The sequence below is a fragment of the Mus caroli genome, chromosome X (assembly GCF_900094665.2).
Source record: "Mus caroli chromosome X, CAROLI_EIJ_v1.1, whole genome shotgun sequence".
NCBI lineage: Eukaryota > Metazoa > Chordata > Mammalia > Rodentia > Muridae > Mus > Mus caroli.
Genome location: NC_034589.1, coordinates 43475079 through 43499689, shown reverse-complemented (window position 1 = coordinate 43499689; position 24611 = coordinate 43475079). Strand labels below are relative to the sequence as shown.

The following is a 24611-nucleotide window of genomic DNA, read 5'->3' as shown; positions in this document are numbered from 1 at the left end:
TTATCTTGGGGCTGAGAGAAAGAAAAGTTTTCCTTTATTTCCTGTACTCCTGCTTCTTTTTCAAGATATTTCCTCAAATCCTTTGCAGGTATCTTTTTACTCTTCAAATAAAGAAGGATTTGGCTCTGGGAAGGCTTCCATGCAGTGACAACTGCACAGCTTTAATGGTGTCGCACATCTTACAATGTAAGTACCAAACCTCTACTTCTCAGCCCATTCATCAGGGATAGAGGCAAGTGAAGGGGGCAAGCACCTTCAATTTGCCTGCCTAGCACTGTATTCAACCTTAATAGGAGAGAGGGCCTAATTCAGCTCCAGTGACGTGATTCTTAATTGCATTCATTGAGATCTGAATTGTGTCCTACTACCTCACCATTATTGTAAGGCAAACTCCTGTATTTCTCTTAGTCTGAATGTCCTTGTGTTTAAAATAGTGACACGAATACCTTCTTGGGGAGGTACTTCTGATGATTTGAACTGTAGAATCTGCTGATTTTCCTCTACCTTAGCCTACCTACCCTGCTGTCACTGTCCTTTCACTTGCTTACCCAGAACTGGCTGGAATAATTTTTGCCACTACTTTGACCAAGTAGTCCTCACTCCCTCTGCTTGTTCTAGCATATCTCTCAGGTCCATATTTCTTGCAGCACAGTTCCAGAGACTAAATCATGGGATGGAGAAGGCGGAAAGAGGCTATAAGGATAAATGGTATCAGACATATATTAGCTTCCCCAAGGGTTGGTAGCCAAGTGGTTTGACTAGAAAGAACACGGAAGGTAGACTGGAGGGGCTCTGGGGAACAGTGGCGGCCTGCCTGGGAAGGAGTTCTGTGGAGCAGAGCATGCTGCTCCTACAGCCTGGAGAGTAGAGACTAAGCAGCAGGAGATAACATCTCTTCTAAGGCCAGCTGGACTTTCTCATTTTGGAGAGGCCTCCCAAGAATATCCTGTTCCTTGATAATCCTGCGCAGTTATAACTTCAGTTTTTGGTTTATTTCCTAAGTTCAATTTTGACCTTTGTTCATTACCTTTCCACCAGTCCATAAATGGTAGATTTCAGATTTCGTTGAGAACAACACAATGGAGTGCTTGGACAGGGACCACATCCTAGGCCGTGTATCAAGTGACTACCAGCTGGCACAAGAGAGCTCCAGGTTCTCAGAAAGGGCAGCGGATGGAAAAAAAAAACTAATAATCAAGGAAAGCTGATGGAGGAGGTGGCTATTGTACTGGAGCTTCAAGGGATGCATGGGAATTGGCTGTGATAGTAGGCAGAGAACGCATGAAAACTGTGGTAGCACAAGAAGCAGCATACACAGGAGATGAAGACAGACCATACATAGCTCAAGAAGAGCATCTCTCTCGGAGACATGGTGGCAAATGAAGCATCATCTTGAAAGGTCTTGAGTGAGAGTATTTCACAGTCAATTCCAGTCAGACACAAAGTCACATACAGAACCACAGTCCAATTGCTCATTTATCTGTCCATTCATTCACCTGTTCAATAGTTGCTGAGGGCCTGCTCCAGGCTAGACATTCAGGCATCTGAGCATTCTGGCCCTGTCATTTAATTACTTACATCTCTCTTAAGCACCTCTAACTAGAAAGTGACTACCTAATGTGATTTTCATAATTCAAATGAATCTTCCTTCTTAGAAATTCATAGTGTAATCTTTCTTTGTCATTCGTTAAACAACAAAAATTATCAAGTACACACCACTGTGTTAGAGTCTGTTGTAAGCATTGAAAGCATAGCAGTGAACCATACCACAAAGCTTGTCTTCACGGAGCTAGCATTTGACAGTGCAGGAGAGTCAGAGAATGAGCAGAATAAGAATCTATATCTATATCTACATCTACATCTATATCTACATCTAATCTCTATCTTATCTGTCTGTCTGTCTGTCTGTCTGTCTGTCTGTCTGTCTCTATCTATCTATCTATCTATCTATCTATCTATCTATCTATCTATCTATCTGATGAATGTTAGGAGGTGCTAAGAGCAAGAGAGAAGAATAGAGAGGGGGAGGGGGAGGGAGGATTCTAGGTATGAATACTGAGTATTTCAATAATGTGAGGAGAGCAAGTGTACTGGAACAGTGACAGTTGATGGGAGGTTGGAAGGAGGCAGGAAAATAAAGCAAGGAGCAAAGAGAGGTCCACACACCTGGAATAGTCAGTGGAAAAGGCCAGAGGAGAGAAAGAACATGCCTGGGTGTTTGAGAAACATCAAGAAGCCTTTGTGGCTGGCTGGAGCCTTAGTGAGAAGGGAGAGGGGAGTTAAATGCACATTCAAGACCTAGAACATTACTCTAAATGTGATGGGGAGCCATAGAGACAGAAGACTAAGGTATGAAAGAAAGAGAATTTTATTTTTAATCATCAGAAGCACCACCATAGAAAGGGATTCTTGGCTTCTATTTTAAATATATGAACAAAATCCGAATTAGGTTTTAAGAGAACCATATTGGTAAAATATAACTTAGAAGATAACGGTGATTTTAGGTAGAACAATAAGAGATTCTAGGAGAGATGATGGGAGTTGGACCAGTAAGGCTACCATTTGGACTTAGCATTTTCACCTGCTACCGGTGGTACCAATTATCTTGCTAAATTATCATAGTAGCACATGGAGATGAAAATAATATGATCCCATGCGTTCTTACGCTTTCATTTGGTTGTTATAGGGTTTTAAATAAAGGTTTACTTATTATGTATACAGTGTTTGGACTGCATGTATGCCTGCATGCCAGAAGAGGGCATCAGATCTCTTTATAGATGGTTGTGAGCCACCATGTGGTTGCTGGGAATTGAGCTCAGGACCTCTGGAAATGTTCTCAACCTCTGAGCTATCTCTCCAGCCCCTAGGGTTTTGTTCTTAAGAAATAAAAAAGATGCACATGTGTATGAGTTGTATTTTTAAAAGATGGCTCTATTGAGGTATAGTTTACATGCTGTAAAATTTACCTATTTAAAATGCATAAACAAAGTATTATTTTAGTAAACGAGTAGTATTTTAGTAAATTAATGTCTATGCAACTATGGCTATAGTCCAGTTTTAGAACATTTCTATAATGTCAATAGAAACTTCTCAGGGCTGGGGGTGTAAGCTTGTTTGCTTACTTGCCAGAAGCCCTGGGTTTGATCTTTAGCACTGCATAAAATTGAGCATGATAGTGTATGCCTGTGATCCTAGCACATGTCAGGCAGAGGCAGGAGGATCACGAATTTAAGGCTATCTTCAGCTAGATAATAACTTCCAGGCTGCCTGGGGCTATAAAGACCCTGTCTCAAAAACAAAGCTGAGGGTGGTGGGCACTTCCCCTAAATCCCATCACTTGGGAGGCAAAGGTAGGCTGATCTCTGTGAGTTCAGCTTTCATGCTAGCCTTCTCTACACAGCTTGTCTCAAAAGAGAAATTAAGAGAGGGAGGGAGGAGAGAGAGGAAGAGAGGGAGGGATGAAAGGAGGGAGGTAGGGAGAGGGGGGTAAGATATGTTTTGCTATGCTCGCCTCTCCTCCTCATATTCAAGAAATTACTGATTAAATTTCTGTTACTATACTTCTGTTTGATTTTTGGGACATATCATAGAAGTGGAAAGATTATAAGTGTAATCTTTTGCATCTAGCTTCTCCATTAAATACAGTGTTTTTAAAAATCTATGCATATCTTAGTTTCTTCATTCCATTTTATGAATTTATTACCCTTAGTTCATATATTCACTTTGTCATGGATAGTTAGGCAAGTTTCTAGTTTAGATATTAAGGATAATAGTATCCGTGTTAACATACATGTTTTTGTAGGGATATATGCTTTATTCCCCTCTTGTGTAGGTTCTTAGAAAGGTGATTGCCCAGTTGTCTGATACATTTCTCCTGAACATTTTTTATATTTATAATTATCAATGACAATTAACTCAACAAACTAATGTATTTTCCTGTGTTATTTCCAAGTACACATATATCATTCTTTGATAAAGGATGTGTGAAACTTCTAACTTCTCCCACCTTCCCTAACACTTGGTATTATCTTAAGGCTATCCTAGTAGGTATAAAGAGATATGTCATAACTTGCATAACTATCATTTTTCATCATCATCATTATTATTGTTATTATTGTGGTTATTATTATTTTCTATTTCATATATGCATACAGTGAAATACAGTCATACCCTACTGTTTTAGAACTCCAATTTCCTCTGTTTCTTCCAAAATATCCCCCTCCCAACTTCATGTCTTCTCTTCTCATTTTGATTTCTTTTTGGTAACCCAAATGTTGATAAATCTAGTTAGTACGGCCCCCATGCCTATGAATATGGGGCCATCCACTGGAACATGGGAAACCTACCAGTGGCCACACCCTCAGAAAAGAATGAGTCTCTCTTCTCCAGCAGCTGTCAACTCCCAGTAGTCCCCCGCCCCCCAGTAAAGCCTGGGGTCCAGAGACCACCTACCCTACCTTTGCCAAAATTTTGGCTTGTTTGATCTTGTGCAGGCAAGCATCGATGCTAAGAGTTCATAGTGTGCTGGCTTTGTTGTGTCCAGAAGACAGCATCCCATGCCCCAGCCCCTTTATTCTCTCTGCCTCCTTGCTTTCTATTCTTCTAAGTTCCCTGAACTATAGTGGTGATGGGATGAGCACCCCGTCTCTTACTTACAGCACTATGACAAATTACTACTCTCTGCATTGGCAGCTGCCCAATGCAAAAGGAGGCTTCTCTAACCAAAGTTGAGGACAGGTGTGTGGGCATGAATATTCCCTTTTAAAGATTTATTTATTTATTTAATATAGATTAGTACTCTGTCACCCTCTTCAAACACACCTGAAGAGGGCATTGGATCCTATTATAGATGGTTGTGAGTAACCATATAGTTACTGGGAATTGAACTCAGGACCCCTGGAAGAGCAGCCAATGCTCTAAACCACTAAGTATCTCTCCAGCCCCTAAATAAAATTTTAATCTAACATTATTTTCACAACCAACCAATGATGTTTTGTTGATGCCCTTAAAATCTTACCATTGGATTTTAAAATAGTTTTTTTAAACAAAACAAAACAACAACAACAACAACAACAAAATTCTGACAGCAACAAGACATTCTTCCTTTTATTTTTCTTTTACATTGTTTTTTGAGGTTTACCCTTTAGCTTTATGCCTCTGATACATTTTGAGTTCATTTTTCATATGCTTTTGTGGTGTGCTTCAAGAGATCATAGGTAAACTGCCAGCTATTTGGACAAGACAGAAGGATTTGTCTACCAGGAATTCTGGTAGAATTGCTGGCTACGGAATGCTAATGTACAGACTGATGCTTTGACTGGACTGGATTGCATCGTAGTATTTGTTTCTCATAGATTTTCATTGGTCCTGGAAAAGATTTTTATTTATTCATTGCACTACCTTTGTCAAAAAACAATTCTGAGAGTTTGTTTCTTGACCCTTCATGATGCACTGTTCTCTATGTTTTTCTTGAAATTTTGAAAATATCGGATCTTTGTGTCTTAGAGGAAACAGTTTATCTTTTACTTTCCACTACAAAACTTTTATATATCTTTTTTGGGGTCTGATTATAGTTACTACACCCTCAAGCATAATGCTGGGTGATATGACAAAAGCAGGTATCTTTGTCTTATTCCTGAGTTTAAGGGAAAGACTTGATTCTCGCACCATGTGATATGATTATATGTAGGCCACAGGCTTTTCATAGATAATGTATATCAGGATGAACATGGTTCCTTAATTCCTTATTTATAGTGTTTTTAGCATTGTACACATATTTTGCTCAATATCAGAGCACCTCAGGATCCCACAGTATATTACTCTTAAACACTACACACACACACACACACACACACACACACACACACANATATATATATATATATATATATATATATATATATATATATGCATGAAATAACTGATGAAAAAGGAGGCCATGAATTTGAAGGGAAGTGGGAAAGGTATTTAAAAGATGAAATAGAAGGGAGAAATGTTCTAATTATGATCTAAAAACAGAATGTATATGAATAACAGGTGTGGCTATACCTCTTCTTACCCACTTTGTCCTAGATTAAATATCACAATGGGGAGAACAAAGTGTTCTCAACTTTGACTTTAGGAGAAATAAATTGTCAGAAGGTAATGCATGTGAATTTTAGACCCCCAGAAGAAACAGAACAATTACAAGGAAAACAAAAGTCAAAGAAGCCTAAGGCCATTTACAGAAGTGGGAGGCAGGTGTAACTACGCAGCAGCTGCACAGGTTTAATCCTGTAATGGTTGTCTCTAACAATAAACTGGAGACATGTGAAAAACAGTAAATTAGGTTCATAGATAAACTGCCAGCTACTTGCAAAGGATTATTTGTCTATTGGGGATTCAAACTCTTGGGATTTACAAAATTCCCAGACTATACAGTGGTGACTTGGCTATAGCTGGCTTGCAAAATAGTTGATTTTTATTCTCAGCTTATGATAATGGACAATCACAGTAGTAATAGGTTTGGGGCTACATAAGTTTTTACTAGGCTTCTCATAGGAAAATGCCAGAAAGTGGGTGGATTAAACGAGAAAAACAAAACAAAACAACAACAATAAAAAAACAATTTCTCACCATTCTGGATGCTGGAAATCTAAGATCAAGGTGTTGGCAGGTTTGCTGAATTCCAAAGCTTCCATCCTTAGCTGGATGAAGGCAGTCTCCTTACTCTGCACATCACCATGTGTACTCATACCTAAAGTTCCTGCATGCCTGGTTTTCCTGCTTTTCAAAGGATACTCAGTAGGTTGGCCTACAGCCATCTGCTTATGTTCTCAATATCAATATAAGTCCTCAATAAAGTCACATATGGTGGCCCCAAGGGATAGGATTTCAACTTACAAATTTGGGAAAGACAAAATCTAGTCTGTAATAGGGGCTAATTGAAAGTAGGCAAAAGAATGAAAAGAGTATAGAAGATAGCAAACCTAACAGAACATTCTGTGATTTGGGAACTTGTAAGGTCTCTTCTAAGTGTGTAATCCATGATACAGGCTGAGACGTCCCAAAAACCCACCACTATGATTTGAGAATGAGTCTGTTCGTATTCCGCTGGACAAACACAAATATACACACAGCACAAGGTGGGGACTGGGGCATGGGGATACACCAGCTGTGCAGAAATGGCTGCTTGGGGGAGGTTTCTTGGGTTGTACACTGTTTAATTCCTCAATGGAAATGTGAAAAAAATGTCACTTTTCTATTGAACAGCAGAATTAGGAGACTTCCATGAAGAAACAGTTAGGAAACATCTGGTGCAAACACAGTACTTACCAAGCCAAGCCAGTTTAGAGAGCAAGATCATGCAATTTCATCAGCAGCACATGTGAGTACTATCCCTGGCACCTACTTTCCCGGCAGAAGACACTAATTAATGTTAAGGCAGATGCTTAAAAGCAAGCCTTTAAGTTTGAGAAGCTTCAGTCTCAAGAAATCACTCAGCTCCTTGTGGGGCTCGCATATATTTGGCTCATTAAGCCTTTCCCACTGCAGCGGCCGGAGCCCAGCTGAATCAGACATTCTGCTACTGGACATAGCAAGGAAGCTGGATATGTATGGCATCAGACCGCAGCCCGCCAGTGATGGTGAAGGGATGCAGATTCACCTGGCTGTTGCTCACATGGGAGTATTGGTGTTACGGGTAACAACCCTTTCCTTGTGTGCTCTTCAATGTGCTGGGGGTGGCTAGTGTGACTTCAGCTTGACTATAGGTTCCCCCATAAGGCTTTGCCTTACCACCAACCAGAAGGGAAGTAAGTGGTAGTTGTAAACGCTGTGCATAAACCCTCTTCCCACTGCGTCTGTGAAGTTAGTAATGTACTATCTGGATTTTGAGGCCACGACATTTTGAATCATGCCAACATGATTCAGATATCCAAAAGCCATAGGTTCTAGTGCTTTGCAGATTGCTAAGTCACCTTAAATGATTCAAAGTATGATAACACCCTTACTCATAACTATTTACATCGGAAGTGACCAGTGCTAGCTGGTAGGGAATTAATGCTGGATCCTGCCAGCAACTTTTGGGGGTTGCCAGATCATAGCTTTCCTGGGAGTTTGTATTTCAAGGTAGAAATCACCTGGAAATACAATTTTCTTCTATCATCACCCCATCCCCCATCCTGGCTCCTCTAAGCAATTCTGATTTCCCTGGTCTGCTTAAAGAGAAACTGTTTACAGTAGCTAGAAAGGGAGTGGACTGCCATCGGAATATTGTAGGGTGTGTGCTATCATCGCTGGTAAGAAGTTGGGTGATGCAGAAGGCATTTGGAGCGGGGGGGGGGGGAGAAGGAGGTGAGCACAGAAATGAAGGTACATATTCGGACTGAAGTTTGGACTAAGGAGAAGTAGGAGAGATGGCTGGATATTGAACAGCAAAACCCAAGCCAGATTTGATGCTACTGCTAGTGGGGAGCTACTGAATGTGTTTGGATAAATGAGGCAGCAAAGTAAATGGGTATTTCCTTCCAGTACTTACATGTGGAAACGGAAGGGTGAGATTTTAGAAGCTATTTTAACAATCCATTCTAGCGTCTCACTAGAGTGGCTTAAAAGTCTCCATGATGTTCCTTCTTGCTTATATTCTGAGGGAACTGCGATGCTTTCCTGCAGCCTCGGCTTACTTTCCCAGGATCTCTCTGGGCAAGGGAGAGCCCCAGATGATCTTCTTCAGGAAGAGTAGCTCCCATCATGCCTCTCCTGAGGCACAACCCAAATTAGGCTGACTCTGTGTTTCCTTATAGGGAAACACAAAGATTAACACTTTCAACTGGGCTAAGATTCGCAAGCTGAGTTTTAAGAGAAAGCATTTTCTCATCAAACTTCATGCTAATATTTTGGTGAGTACATTTTTAATCAGTGGTATTTCTGCTCACTTGGGATTTTTTGATTGCGCTAGAAATGGCTTGAATACAGATGTTGACAGGGCCCTGTCCCTGGGGGTTGATGGGACCCCTCTTTGTCCTCTATATAAACTGAGGAGATATTTAATGATGCTTTAACTAATGGCAAACACTGTGGCATTTGATTTGCACTTCAGAATAAGTGATACTATAGGAAAGTGAGGTATTGGTCTCAAAGGTAAAGTTTTGGTAGATATTATAAATAACAAACAAGAAAGGAGAGGGAGAGGCTTTTGTTTGTTTGTTAATTTTGATTTATTTTGTTTGTTTGTTTTTGTTTGTTTGTTTTTGAGGAATCTGATGAGTCAAATAAGGTCACCCGATCTAGGACTATGGAAATAATTATTTGGTGCTCTCTATTTTATTTTTTAAAAGTATCACTACTCACTTCTCTTAAGTAGAAACTATTGACCATCAACTACATGCTTAGACCAAGCAGAATGTGAGAAGTGGATGTTCATATAAGCAAAATAAGTAAGTCTTTGATGACTTTTCATTACACGAGGTAGGTAAGAAAAAAAAAGATGTTAGAAAGGATGTTTTAATGACTGACCATGAAGGCAAAAACTACACGTATAATCAATAATTTGAGCCTAAAGAAGATCCAGTTTGGATTCTATTACCTGGATCTTAGTAATATGTAAAGGTGTACATGGAACCAGATCTGGTGTGAATCTTGTGGGTAGCTCCAGGGGCTATATGCAGGAACCTGGAAAGGGGTGAGAGAAGGGGGCAGTCAGCTCAAAGAGCTGGTAAGGGCTGTTGAAAAGTGGGCTGGGAACACACCAAAGAGCCTTGGGCCAGTGAGGGTATGTGGTGACTCAGGGTGGCAAAAGTTTGTACTTTAGAACTGGAAATCCAAGTTCCTTTAAGACACATCAAAATAGGGACTATGGCAAGAGAGAAAACCAAAGCACTGTATGTAGAATGAGAGAGAATATAGAGGAAGGTGGATTTCTACCTGGGACATTGAAAAGACTTGTATACATGCAGTCATCCTTACAGAGGAAAGGAAGCCTCTCCCTCTCCTTTCTTGTTTGTTATTTATAATTTCTTCCTCTCTTGGAAAGAAGCCCTTTGATAGTCATTTTAGCCTAACTTACAACTTCATAAAAATGTTTCTGGAAGCAAAGAGGCAAGACAGAAAAGCCTGTAAGGGGAGAGGAGTATGGAAAGCAAGTCTGGCTTCATAGACAAGGCTTGCATATGAGTGGAGGGTGTGTTGAGTGAGCTTCGGGAGGTTGCCAATCATTTGGTTTCAGTGGCTGTGGAACAGATGGAGAGCCAAATGGAAAGCCAGATGCTGCATGGGATGCTGGACTGACACTTTAGAAGGCATTGCGATCAGAAGGTCTTTGGTATTCTTGCAGGATATGCTTGATAGAAAACCATTTTTACAGGTGCTGTGCAAAGACACTTTGGAGTTCACCATGGCCAGCCGAGATGCATGCAAGGCTTTCTGGAAGACTTGTGTAGAGTACCATGCTTTCTTCAGGCTCTCTGAAGAGCCCAAATCAAAGCCCAAAACATTACTCTGTAGCAAAGGTTCCAGTTTCCGCTACAGGTAATTATACACTGCATGTAGGAAGACCATGCACATTGCTTCTTTTCAATAACATGGGAAGCAGTGGGAGGAGTCGAATTCCAGGAACAATAAAGAATCCATTTAAATCGCTTGAAAAAAATATAAATATTCCTTACTGTCCATTTTTGGTACATTGCATTAAGTTGGTACTTACTAACCAAAGATCAGAATCATAGCGAGAATGTAGGGTAGCAGAGAGTGTTTAAAAAAATGTATTCAAGAAACTTACTGTCTTCCTTAAAGGCAGCTCATATGCAGATCATGGAAGGAACGCTCAACTGCCCACATTAATGGCATTTAGGAAAAAGATAGAGTGAGAAAACACTGGAAGGAACCAAGGGATTTAAAAAATGGAGCAATCCTGCACTAGAGGCTTCTCAATACAGTTCACACGTTAGAGGAAATGAAGTGAGGTAGTATTAAGAGCTTGTTCCTATTTGAACTAACCTCAAAATCCATTGAAAGATGCTTACAAAACTTGAGTGATACAAAAAGAATTCTAATCAAATGGTTCCACTTAAGGGACTTTCCAAGACTGTGGAAACCTGCCCTTGTAAGAATAGATATTTTAAAAAATCACACACATATTTTTGGTGGAATGTTTCTAAAGTTATTCTACAGATCCCTGTCTTCTTAAACAGATGATATTGAGCATATTTTGCTCTTTCCTAATGACCTGAGTTCTCATAAACACCCCTATTATCCTTTGCAGGCAGTGACAGTGGGGCAGTGGCCTTCAAGGAGGGGAGGCAATGTTAGGCCTTGTACTTTGGTTAAATAGCTCAGACTTTGGGCATTTTATTATTGTTGTGATTTCTTTTCTGCCTTTTGTGTTTCTCCCAATGGTAAGCTCAATTTCTTTACTGCTTCTCTCCTGGTTTGTTAGCTGTTTTGGGGTCTACCTTGAATTTGGCATCCAAATAAACAGCTTCATTAGAACTAATATATAAATAAGAGTCAGTGGTAATTTACAGTTTTTTTAAAAGGACTTGAATAGTTGAAGTTGTTTTATCCTTGGTGTCCACATAAGTGGGTTTAGATAGCATCAATATGATAGGGTGTCACAACGCTTGACACTCATCCAGATACTTGAGGTTTCCAACCAAGGTGAAGCTTTGAGGTTTTAAGAAGATATAGGCTTATGATGGAATTAATGATTTTTGTCTCTTCTTTATGATAGTGGAAGAACTCAAAGGCAACTTTTGGAATACGGGAAAAAGGGGAGATTAAAGAGCCTGCCGTTTGAAAGGTGCTTCCTTTCCTCCTCTCTTCTCATGCGAATTGGAAGCTGAATTTGGAGATTTCTATGTTTTCTCTAATTTGTATAATGAGCATTTCAATGACTTCTCTGTTTTGGGGGATTTCAGGAAACAGTACCCATCTCAGTATCATGAACGGCAGTGCAGATCATCACCAGACATTCTCTCTGATGTGTCAAAACAAGTAAGGTTTCGGAAAAGCCTGACTTCTTTAGACAAGTATAAGTCATCTATCTAGTCTTCAACTGCTTCCAAGACTTGATTTTGCCAGAACCTCCCAGTGGGTGTCAAGGTCACTCTGTGAGATTAGCCTCTTGGAGAGGCCTTTTGGCATAGTCATTCCTGCTAATAGACCATTTAATAAACTACAGCTAATGTGTGCACCACAGAAACCCCCTAGTGTACTTCCAAATTGCAATCTGTACTATTAACATTGTGAAAACCAAATCAGACATGAATTCATTTCTTTGGCTTCATTAGTAGAAATGCTAAGCCTTCAAAAAAGCTGTGTGGTGTAGTTGCTTATTTGTGTAACGTGATTTCAGGATACTCTCTTGCCCCCAGCACTGTAAGATGATGGCCACATTTTAGACTTTGATCGAGAAACTTGTTGATTACTTTTCTTTGGCACTCTCTACAAAAGTTAAGTGTAGATGTCCTAAACTCCCATGTCTTCACTCAAATCGGATGATTTTTATCCAAAAAGGCATCAGAGGTAAACCAACAAAAAGGACCATCTAGATTATGAACCTCTGAGGCTATTAACAGTTCTCCTTTCCACCCTTTTTAGTGGGAAATAAGGAGGTGGTAGAGTAAGAACGTGAGACTGTGGTGCCCAAGGTCCACATAGCCTGTTAGAGGAAGACAGTACAGGATTCCTACTTCATTGATACAGCTACCAAACTGCTTGAAATACAGCAGTACCTGAAGGACACATAAAATATGTAATGTAGAAATGGGATGTCATTGAGAATGAAGAATGTTGCATGTACTTTCTAACATACAATTTGGGATATGGTATGAGTATTACCCTTTCAATACACCTATTTATCAGGTGTGGAATAGATCATGGACTTAAATCACTTCCTGGAATCAGCCTTTCATAATAGATTAACTTTCAGACCCTTCCCAAGTCCAGCTAAATAGCATTTTTCACCTGACATCAATGTATCTTCTTTTTCAAGGTGGAAGATCTGAGACTGACATATGGCAGCAGCTACTACCGAAATGTGAATGGGGTGCACGCATCTGAGTCTATGCTAGACAGTAGGAGGAGGAACTCTGCAGTTGAAGTGACCTTTGCAGCTGAGCTGGAGCATTCTAAACCAGAGGCAGAGGCCACATCGCTCCACCCATCCCAAAGCAGTTCCTCCTTCACCTTCATTTATGCAGATCCTGTCTTTAACACTGACCCCGAGCCCATAGATTTCTTTGAGGAACGGAGTCCTCTAAGCTCCTTCCAAACAACCTCCACATTTGCGGATAGTCACACAAGCAAAGCGAGTCCAGCAAGGCAGCTAACGTACACCGATGTACCCTACATTCCTTGTACTAGTCAGAAGGTTGATATTATGCCTCCCCAAGTCTTTTTTTATGTGGACAAGCCACCCCAGGTACCCAGACGGTCTCTGATCATGGCAGAGGAAAGTATGAGACCAGACAGCTATGTAGATCACAGTGCAATAAAACCAGCTAAAAGGAGCCCAAGGAATATGAGGATAAAAAGCTTACAGCAAGACCTTCAAGAACTCCAAGAAGCTATGGCTAGAACTAGTGGTAGAAGCAATATCAATGTAGAGCCAGAGGAGGAAGATCCACATTTAGATGATGCATTTGCATATAACCTTCAAGAGCAAACTCCTAAACGATCTCATAGCCAATCAGACATGAAAACTATCCGTTTTCCTTTTGGGTCAGAATTTAGACCTTTAGGACCATGTCCTGCTCTGACTCGTAAAACCGATCTGTTTGCATGTACGTTTGCAGAGCAGGAGTTCCCAACAGTCCTAATAGATCAGAGCTCAGCAGAAAGGTATGTAGCTAGTGAGTCCAGTGATTCAGAATCAGAAATTATTAAGCCAGACTACTACTTTTTGTATGGCAAAGGAACAAAGTCACCCAGGGCCCGAATCCGCTTGTCGTCTGGTAGTCTGCAGCTAGAAGAAGAGGATGAAACTATTTCTTTTGCGACACCAGGTGCTGAAGATAGGACTTTGCTAAAGCCATGCAATTATTTCTTAGCTTAAAAGAGTGACTCTGTGAATGTTCCTGGCCCAGTTCTCTGTCTTACCTTAGGTAAGACATAAGAAGCCCTTGTGATCCATCTTTTCCTTAGTCATCTTAATTGATGGTAAGATGGTATGAAAGATCAAGCTGCAGCCTCTTTCCATGAGCTTCTTTCTTTTATTTCCTCCAAAAAGACTCGGAACCATGCCTTCTTCTCCCCAGCACTATGGCAGTGCAATGGCAGTGGATGCCATACCACTATACATTTCCTTGGGCAGCCATTATTAGTGAAGATTCATTCTTCAATGGCAAAGAACGATGATGTGGGTTGGTGCATGGGACTGGCTTCTAAAACCACCTTGTGATTTAGTAGTCCATGACTATGTTGGTTATTTTTGTGATTAGGTAACTTGTTTGGGACCCAGTGAACAGTCTTGTTATATACTGAGTGTCAAAATTTTTAAACATATACATAGGTGAGTAGCATAAATCCTCTCAGCACAACATGTTAAGAATCAATAGAGGATTTAACAGATTTCTCAATGCAGGAAATTCATGGATTAGGCCCATTTCTCAAGTGAACTGTGTGCCTGATGAGGATATTAGGGTGTTTGACTTCTGATTTCTCTTAATTACTTATTATATAAGGTGTGATCAATGTTAACAGGCAAGCTTGTTTATTAATTTCTCCTGCCAGAATTTATTTTTTGCCGTAAGTTTGTTGCATGCATGTAGGCAAGGATATGAGGTGTGATTTTAATAAAGAGTAGTGGAAAATCCACTCAAACAGAAGTTATGAATATGGCCTTCTTTTTACTTTAACAAAATCCAGAAGGAGTTGGTCCTGGCCTATATCTAACAAGACAGAGAATGGAAAAAGGACAGAGTCAAGGGAAAAAAGTATGGTCAGGGGTGGAGAAGTGGCAATAGGCGTGCCCGCTATGAAAAGTGGCAGCAACCACATCAGACTCAGACAGAGAAACAACATTCTCTTGTGTGGTTGTTGTTTTGAATTTTTACCAGGAGCCAAGGCTGGACTCCAACTCATGATCCTCTTGCCTCAGCCTCCTGTGTGCAGGAGGGGGGGGGTGTTCCAGTGATGGACTACAGTGTTAAACTCAATTTGAGTCCTCTAAAAAATGCTAAGTGCATGAATATTTAACTGAATGCATGAATAGACACCACATGCATGCTTGCTGCCCATAGAAGCCAGAAGATGGGGTGGGGTCCCCTGGAATGGGAGTTAGCAGACAGTTGTGAACTGCCATGGTGGCATCGGGAACCCAACCTAGGTCTTCTGTTGACGTGGCCAGTGGTCTTAAGCACTAAACAATCTCTTAGCCCTCAAAATTCCATTCTTGACCCATTAAACATTTGCCTATCAGTCCTCTTGGAAGACTACTGAAGAACCTTGTTGATAATCTTAAGTCAACATATTTTGAAGACCATGTTAAGTGTAAATGTCAAAGAAGTGAATTGATTACATAAACAAGCAATTTTATGTGTAATTTGATAAGAAAAGGTAGACTATACAATTCTTTTGTCTCTACATCAGTAAAAAAAAACTTTAATATTCCTTATTCCACTCCCTTTTTCTCTTCCTGGACACAAATTCACTAAGAGAGTGTAGAGTGTAGAGTAGCTATTTCAAACTAAGAATACACTGAAGCTTGACCACTTACACATAATTTCTGTAGGTTCTTACTTTCTAAAAAAAAAAAAAGTACCTGCAATCTTTCCCCAGGAGAAACTCAAAATCTTGCGAGTTAGATGCTATTTCTCCTCTTATTTTCATTTGAAAACTTTTGCTAAATGTATATTTTCCTTAAGAACTATAAAGTTCAAATCTGTATATGATCTTTTATTAAAATAGTAATTAGGGGGATCATTAAATTAGCCATCTGAAGACATTTTTTAAAGTACTATTAATAGTTTTATGGTAGGAGGAAGAAATCAGGATATATGTCTTCAGCTATATAAATACAGCCAATTCTTAGTAACTTTTAGTTTCAATGGAAGCCTTGGTTATGTTCCAATAATAATGAAAAGAACTATTATAAATTAATTAGAATAACATATCAGACCCACCCTCAAGAAAACAAACATCGAGGATCATAAAATTTAAATATTTATTTTTAAAATCCCCCAAACAGTGACATATGCTTCACATAGAAACAGGTCTTCAGAACTAACGCTATAATGAGTAAGCAATACCAGCTGTATTTGGGATGCAGTTGTGTGGTACAGTTTTCCATAATCAATTTATGAACTTGTTTTTACTTTCACAAAAATATGAATGTCACACATTATTCAAGTCACACAATTATTTTTAGAGCACTATGGAGAACAAACTGTAATTGAATGTCATTTACAGCATGGACGGACGAAAAAACTAAAAAACTAACCAACTCATCAATTCAAGGTACAGTTAAAGCAACAGGTATAGGATAGGCACCAACGAAAAGAATTTTCTTGGCATACAATGTTCCACCTTTCAAATGTTTGTATTTCTTTTTTAAAAGAAGGGATGTAATTGACATTTCAATTAAAAACTGCATTGGCTACTTGTACAACGTCTTTCTTTTTCACATTTGGCAGTTACACAGATGTTTTAAAATGTTTCGTGCTAAAATCAAATGTGAAGATGCAAACATTAAAATCGTAATGGTCAAAATTAACCGGTACCAACAATTCTACACTAGACCTAGTTTAGCACTTAGGCAAACATAGTATATATACATATATATGGCTAAAAAAGTCTATTACTCACTTAACAGTACCTACCATAAATAGAACCGAAAATTAACTGCACAGTCTATCTTACTTTTATATGACAAGAAATGATCCTGCCCTTTGGTATCTTCATATGAGCTGGACAATGTTTGTTTAAATACCCCTTCAGAATTGAACACACTATACTTATGTGTGGATAATTATAAAGAAAAATGTATAAATAGTTTCTACAAAAATGCATTGCCAAGACAAAATAAATGCTGGTATAAAGTTATGCTCATACCTATTGATCAGGTATTTAATCACAAGACAAAAAGGTTGTTAAAAGTTTTCTAAATCCAAGCATGTAATATGTGATTTGAGCTGAAGATTTAAAGACTGAAGCCAGACCAACTCCACCATTCTCGGCTAAATGAGATTACTTTAAATGTGTAACCATGTTAGTTGCTTCTTCCATCTGAAAGAGAAGATAAATACACCAAGAGGTACTTCTGCTGCTACATGTTGCATGGAAGTGCTTCGAACACAAGGTTCTCCAAGATGCTAGACACGGGGCTGCATGAATTCAGAACAACTTGCTATGAAGGTCAATACTTTGTAGGTCTATGTGTTTTTTTTTTCCCAAGAGCTTCTTAAAAACACCTGTTTTAAGAAGGTATAACTTACTTCTACCTCATTACAAATAGTCATTTTTAGAATATACTTGTGTGGGGAAAAAGAATGCTTTTTGAAGCTTGATGATTTACAAACATTCAATAGTTAGGATGACTTTGAAAGACCTGTATGTTTATGAGTGTACAGTTAACTAAAGATTCCAAACCAAACAGTATCCATTCCATGAACATAAGAAATAATGGTACCTAAAATTAAAAAAACAAAAAACAAAAAACCAAAAAACCTGTATCTCAACATTTACTACAGTACCGGCAAAACTATAGTATTAAAATTATTCCTTACAAAATAATCTCTTTAAAATACAAAATGATAACCACCATCACAAAATAGTTTAATAGCTTCCTCTAAATCTTCAATGTGGCAAAGATCCAAAAGGCACATGGAGCTCATGAGTTAAGCATTTATAAGGTTGACATAGCTTTGGTGGGTTTCTCCTGGTCCACATGAAACAGAAGCCAAAAGTAATGACAACAGATTTCTTAAGGGGATTCATCCGCAGAACACCTACAAAATTAAGACAATATAATTCAATGTATAATTATAAAAGTCATCTATATTTCTTACCCATGAACTGTACAATGTATGAAGAAGCCACATTATTTCCATTAAATCTTACATAGATGGATGTGTTAAAAGATGTAAAAGAACGGTTAAAAGTTCCTTTGTGTCTGATTTCACAACTTGCAATGGCTTTGCTTGCAAATAAGAAGAGAACTGGAGGATTTTAAGCATGGTTTAGCACCACAGTCCTGAGTAGGCTTTACTGGATGCAAAGATAATTAAGAGGGATTTTATAGGTCACGTATTTAGTTTCACCGTGAGCTTAGCTGGCTAAGGAAATCAAAAGATGGGACAAGAGGAGATACAATGGGTTTAAAGTTAAATGCTGTACAACCATGTTCGAACTTGCTTAAGCTAATGAGTATGAATGCATACATATGGAAGTGTTTAAGAAAAGAAATTTCAAATCAAATGTAAGAACTTTGTGAGCCAAATCAAAGTAATAGAAGACAAGACAGAAACTAAATGCAATCAAATGGCTCTATTCTTGTCTCGACTGTTTTCTCTAAATCTTTTAACCAGCATTTCAGAAGGGTTCAAATAGAGAAACTTTGCTATGGCAATGATGAGAATAATGGTGTTTCTGCAAAGGCTAAGAGTACTGTCAAGAGTGAAAATGAGGGTAATGGTTCATGTGCCCAAATAAGAACATACTCAGTGACATTTTCTCTCATTTCATCCTAACAGGGAAAGACAGGGCAAAACCTGGGCTGTTTGGTTCAGTAGAAAACTACCTTCCCATATCTAAATATAGTCATTCCAAAAGCTAATCCTGGGTTGGGGGGGCGTGGCTCAGTGGGGAAAGTCCTTGAAGTATAAGCACAAGAGCCTGAATTCAAATCTCTAGCATCCATGTTCTGGTCAGGTGGAACTGAGCCCATAGAACTTCAGCACTGGAGGGCAGAGAAGAATATTCTGGGCAATCACTAAACAGGGCAGGCTCCAGGTTCAATGAGAGGCCTTGCCTCAAAAAATAAAGGGGAGAGAAATAGAGGAGCAATCTCAATGTTGACTTCTTTCCTTCCCAGGTCCATGTGAGAGATAACTCCCCATGTTTCTTTCTCTCCTACACCCCCAGCCCTGTCTTTCTCTCTCTATCAAAGAAGACATTTAAATTTGGCAAGAAACAAATCTGTTTTCAAACATACAACTATCCAAATGTGATTTTGCAGGAAAAATGTAGGAAATGGTTGCATCGAGGTAACTTTATTACATCAGAAACTACCATCTAAAATGCCAACTGAAAATGACACTTCAAACTTACTTTTGAAATTTTTCGATTAGTTTCTTCACCATCTTATCTGTGATGCCAGGACAGGTGGTTTCAGCCACAGCAATACTTTTCTCAAGTTCTTCAATTGCCTGGTTTCGACTTGCATTATTCTCATCCTGCTGTTTAAGCTGAAAAAGAGTGATGGCTGTAAGATTTCAAATACCCTGCCACCGGAGACAGATATCAGATACTAAATAACCCACACTTACTTCGGCAAATGCAGGTGTGATTATCATAGACAAACAGCTCAAGGTTTGCACAAGATCTTGCTCCTTTGAAGAAATGATACAGATTACACACACGAAATTAAAATAATCCTTCATGGTTTTCCTTAGTTATGTGATAACAAATGTGAATCAATTTGAATTCCTCCTTCAGAAGACTGAAGATAAAGCCCTATGTTTTCTTTCTGTCACAAACTGCATCCATCAGTGCAAGTTCCCTAATGTCTAGGATTGCAACAGATATCTGACTCTGTGGGTTTACATATCTCTACATGGAATGAATTTTAAATAACTGTGTCCATTTCGATGAGTTCTATGACTTAATTAGGTCACAATTAATGATAAATCAAACATATATCTATACTGAGGCAGACAGGTATGCAGGGGAATTAAATTCTCATAGTTTTGCACATTATAATATCATAACAGCATTTAAAATAGTCTATCAGGAGACCATGATCAGATGAGAACACATTATAATGGAATGTATATGAATATGGTATGATGAAGTTTATTGCTTTGTATGCTAAATAAGTAAGTAAATGAATGAATAGATAGATAGATAGATAGATAGATAGATAGATAGATAGATAGATAGATAGATAGATAGATAAAGTGGTTAGCTCCACACACATACTTCCCCATTCTGCAGTTTCTTTGGCTCAGGCTTCTTACGCACAGTGGTGAAACTCCATTCAGGGTGAGGGTTACTTTCTCTGCTGCTGGATTCCCTAAAGAAATGCCAAAGATGCTTAAGTGATTCAGCACAGAAAACAAAAACAAAACAAAACAAAAAACAAAAGAAAACAAAAGCAAAACCAAAAACTAAACCACCAAATCAGTGCAAGAAGACTCTGAAGAGCTCTCTAACAGAGCGTCTGACCTCAGTTTCAGGTGGCTACACTATTTTCCTCAAGAACAGCAGTGTTTCTCAGCTCTAAATGTTCACCAAAATTCTACATGGAGAGCCATCTGTGTCTCTACTGCCATTCCCCCACGCCTGAATCACTATCTCTGGTAGCATGCCTTGTGTTTTTAAAGTTTCATCGAGAAGTTTTCATGATGGGCAGTCAAGGTTAACAAGCCTTAGATTGGTCACAAACTCTTAGATGTTTTATTCATTTCAAATGTTGAGCAGTTTCTCATAGCAGGTGACTGAGAACACTGTGTGAAGAACTAGAGTGGTGCCTTGTTGAACTACTGAAACACTAAATCCTGGGAAGCCCTTGGACAATCCTACTCAAATTATGATAAACACAGAAGCAGAACTATTAACATAAATACTGCCATTTTTTTTTAAATAAAGAGGCCAATTTTTCCACAGGGTAAAAACCATACATAAGTAAATAGGTGTAGCAGTTCACAGTTCAGTCTGATCACAGTTTGGTCCATGGCCAGGAAGTCAGAAAGGCTATGAGATCAATTCTCCAAAGGGTCCCACAGGTTGTCATCACAATATGAGAAAACATACTTCCTTATTGCTTCTCATGAACCAGTAGAACTCCTATGGTCCAAGCATATTCCAAAATTTTGTAATATACTCAAGTATCCACTAGGGGTTAGACCAAGACCATTTAAAAGCAGAGCTTTTCCCTTCCAAAGTATGTTTTCAGATTCATTGTATTCCACAGACTGGTCAAAACATGATTAATCTTAGTCTAAAGCAAGCATCCCAGGTCACTGCAAAAAAGTGGAGCACATGCAAATGGACCTGCCTAAAAAAATGCAGTAATTGATACATACGAGTCAGAGCCCTCGGAATCAGATTCCTCATCACTGTGGCCTTCTGCCTTCCATCTCTTAAATCGATCGATCAATTCAGTCAGATAAGAAGTCTTCTTTGAATTTTTTACGATGAACTTATGCTTCAAAAGTTCTTTAGCTGTAGGACGCTAAGGCACCAACAGAAAAAAAAAAAATAAAGGATACATGACTATGTTGAGGAACTTCGGGATTAAGATAGGTGGTAAAATGCCAATTGAATTATTAAACTGAAATCTATAAAAATCATGTTTATATACATGAGGACAATTACCATGTAAGAGGAGAACAGACAATGCTATTTGCTTGAAGTGGCTCAAGGTAACCGTATGACATTCAGCATTGCAGCTACCTAATTTGTAGCTGACAGAAGCTACAAATAGTAGACAGAAGTAGACAGAAGCTAGGATACACACCAGCATACAAGGAGGCAAAGCCTCCTCAGAAATAGTAGGACTTAGAAAGTAAACATCTAAGAAATGTCAAAACAACAATTTAAGACACTTTTTATTTCATTGACTGTAATTTTTAAAAATTCATGCAAATGAGCAAAATTGCTGTAATTTTGTTAGCATCTGCACATCCTATGAAACTATAATTTTGCCATTGTCTGTCCATATCTCACTATACACTTTTCTGTCAAACATTAACTTTTATTTATATAAATGCAAACACCAAGTGCTGTGGGGAATATGTGCCTTTCAGTATTTCATTACTAGTAGACTGTTTACTGTCAACATAAAAATAGTTACATCAATCGGAGGCAGTACTGGTGCAATTGTAGTCACTGGGAGTGAAAAGCTATTTTATTTTTAACACTCAAGCAACTATAATACAATTAATCAATTCCACTGCTAACAAGTACACATGTACTTTAATAAGTAAGTAATAAAACATGAACTATTTCCCCTAATTCTCTCCTTGAAATAGAAAATCATCAGATAGCTGGGAACTAAAAAGATGATATAAGGGAAGAGAAAGAAAAGGACAAAAATCTGGTTAAGAACAGAATAGAATTAGCAATATGGAAGGGAAAAAAAAACAGCTTCTTGGATGGTCCACAGATGTTTTTCTCCACCACAGGAAAAACCACCTTTGTTAGAAGTAGATGGAACAATAGAAAAATCAACAGTGGTAATAACAATGCATACTCACAAATGACGGGTCTTTATTCAGGCAAGCATCAATAAACTCCTTGAAAGACTTAGTAAAGTCTCCAATAAGAGTTGGGGGGTTGTTTTTTGGAATAAGAAACAGAACTCTCATTGGATGCATGTCAGAATTCGGAGGCTCTCCCTTGGCAAGTTCAATAGCAGTAATTCCCAAAGACCATATGTCAGCCTAAAAAGGAATCAATAACAGAAACTGTACATCACCTTGTAACTTCATTCTAGGATGCTGCCCCCAAAACCCTGTATCTCAAGAAATGTAGTGAATTATAATAATTTTAATTAGTGGAACAACACTACTTGAGTGCTCAATAAACCAGATGAAAGTCCTTGCCTTCAACAGGCTCCCATTCTAACAAGAGGGACAGATAAATGAATGACATAATGCTGTATGGGACTAAGATCTGTGGAGAAACAAAGCAGAATAAGGAAATAATGACCAAAGCAGGAAATGGAGCGCTGTGTTGATGTGAGATGGTTGGGAAGGATATCTCTGTGCTCACTGGGAGCAAGGCAATTCCAGACATAGGGGAAAGCAAGAGAAAGGTCCTGAGGTCAAAATGAGGTCACGAGGGCTGAAGCAAAGAAAGTAGAGATGACAGTGGTAGAAGATAAGGTTAGACAGGCAGACAATGGCCAGATCATATGGAGCCATATATGTCTGACACTGTAAGGACTCCAGATTTCATTGCAAGTACAATGAAGAGCCATTGAAATAAATAGAGTTCAAATACTACCAACAGCAATGGGATTTACCATCAAGAAACAAAGTACAACATAACTCTTCTTTTAGATGCACTTGTAAGGGAAGGAAAAATTAAAGAGCTTATTAATGAGGTGATGTCTAAATAAACGCATCTATATAGATAATGCTTTACTTTAGAGTCATAAGCTGACTGTTGAATAACTTCAGGAGCCATCCAAAATGGAGTTCCTACGAAGGTGTTTCTTTTGATTTGTGTATCTGTCAGCTGGCCAGCAACTCCAAAGTCAGCCAGTTTAACATCACCTTGTTCTGAAAGCAAGACGTTGGCAGCTAGGGGGCAAAGAAAAACAAAATGAGTATCTCTCAGTCTCCCCACAATGTATCTGTCTTTCTGAAGCTTCTGTTTGACTTTTGTATACCTTTAATGTCTCGGTGGATTTTCTTTTCAGAATGTAGATAGTCCAGACCTTTCAAAATCTCCTTGAGCATGGTGGCAATCTGGAACTCATCAAATGGACCAGCACGCAGCTTAAGGACAAAATACATGTATATTCACATTTTTTTTTAATTTGGAAAAATAAAATTCAAAATTGGTATTTTGAAACATAGGGATCATTTAGTTATCTGAAGTAGCCTATTAAACCAACATTTGAACCAATGAGGAAAAAACTCAAAAGGGAAAAAGACAATAACAGAGTCATGTCAAATAGCTGTACAGGAATTTAGTGATTATTTGTGGGCTGGGGATACAGCTCAGCTGGTAGAGTTTGTCTTTAACATGAGCAAAACCCTGAGTTAAATCAACACCCATAAAATGGGTGTGGACACACATGCCTGTAATTCTAGCACTTGGGAGATGGATGCAGGAAAGGAAGAAGTTGAACTTCATCTCTGGCTATGTAGACAGTCTGAGGATATCCTGGGCTACAGGAGAGCCTGGGCTAGATGAGATCTGTCTAAAAACAAGCCACCCACATATACAGAAATAAATACTTTATCTTCAAAGATCAGATAAGCAATTTTACCTAGATACTAGCTCCAAATTCTGGGAGTTCTAAGATTTACATCCCAGCTTTACTATGTGGGAATGATATTAGAATGACTTAACACATGGGAAAAAGGGAGTCTGCTACTTAAGGAGTAAAACTCTCCAGGGGATTGATGGGGAGTAACAGGAAGACTAAAGAGTTAGGGGCAATGAAGGGAATACAGTGCATGTATAATGTATGCGTGTATGGTGGCTCCTCATGTCACACCATACTATACACAAAGACTAAGTAAAATAAGAATGCCCAAACACAAAGAAATCAGCTACTTGAATTCTGCAATTGCTTTTAAACACTCACTACATATTAACACTGAACTGGTTTTTCAATCAGACACTCCTAATTTAAATTCAGCCAGGAATATAATAACTAAACTATTCAGACTCTCATTGTAAAAAAAAATTAAATCATGGAGGAATAATATTTTTTCAAATAAACGTAACACACTTCC

The 24611-nt window shown here is 38.7% G+C and overlaps 2 protein-coding genes across 3 annotated transcripts in view; one reads left to right on the top strand and one right to left on the bottom strand.

Moving 5' to 3' along the window:
- Frmd7 (FERM domain containing 7) overlaps positions 1 to 16580 on the top strand; it is a 48143-nt gene extending 31563 nt beyond the window's left edge. Inside the window, exons 5-12 of one of the 2 annotated variants that reach the window (XM_021152901.1) lie at positions 89 to 186; positions 7252 to 7366; positions 7534 to 7681; positions 8784 to 8879; positions 10343 to 10506; positions 11708 to 11776; positions 11895 to 11970; positions 12971 to 16580. In XM_021152901.1, coding sequence (XP_021008560.1) covers positions 89 to 186; positions 7252 to 7366; positions 7534 to 7681; positions 8784 to 8879; positions 10343 to 10506; positions 11708 to 11776; positions 11895 to 11970; positions 12971 to 14032 — 1828 coding nt within the window. In that variant the 3' untranslated portion in view covers positions 14033 to 16580. The remainder of the gene's footprint in view (positions 1 to 88; positions 187 to 7251; positions 7367 to 7533; positions 7682 to 8783; positions 8880 to 10342; positions 10507 to 11707; positions 11777 to 11894; positions 11971 to 12970) is intronic. The other variant, XM_021152902.2, reaches the window with a different exon arrangement.
- Positions 16128 to 24611, bottom strand: part of Stk26 (serine/threonine kinase 26) — a 67340-nt gene continuing 58856 nt past the window's right edge. Inside the window, exons 7-14 of the mRNA XM_021152903.2 lie at positions 23534 to 23642; positions 23287 to 23444; positions 22395 to 22580; positions 21222 to 21370; positions 20116 to 20209; positions 19464 to 19526; positions 19246 to 19382; positions 16128 to 17924 (exon numbers count right to left, since the gene is read on the bottom strand). Of these exons, the coding sequence (XP_021008562.1) occupies positions 17900 to 17924; positions 19246 to 19382; positions 19464 to 19526; positions 20116 to 20209; positions 21222 to 21370; positions 22395 to 22580; positions 23287 to 23444; positions 23534 to 23642 (921 nt within the window). The 3' untranslated portion in view covers positions 16128 to 17899. The remainder of the gene's footprint in view (positions 17925 to 19245; positions 19383 to 19463; positions 19527 to 20115; positions 20210 to 21221; positions 21371 to 22394; positions 22581 to 23286; positions 23445 to 23533; positions 23643 to 24611) is intronic.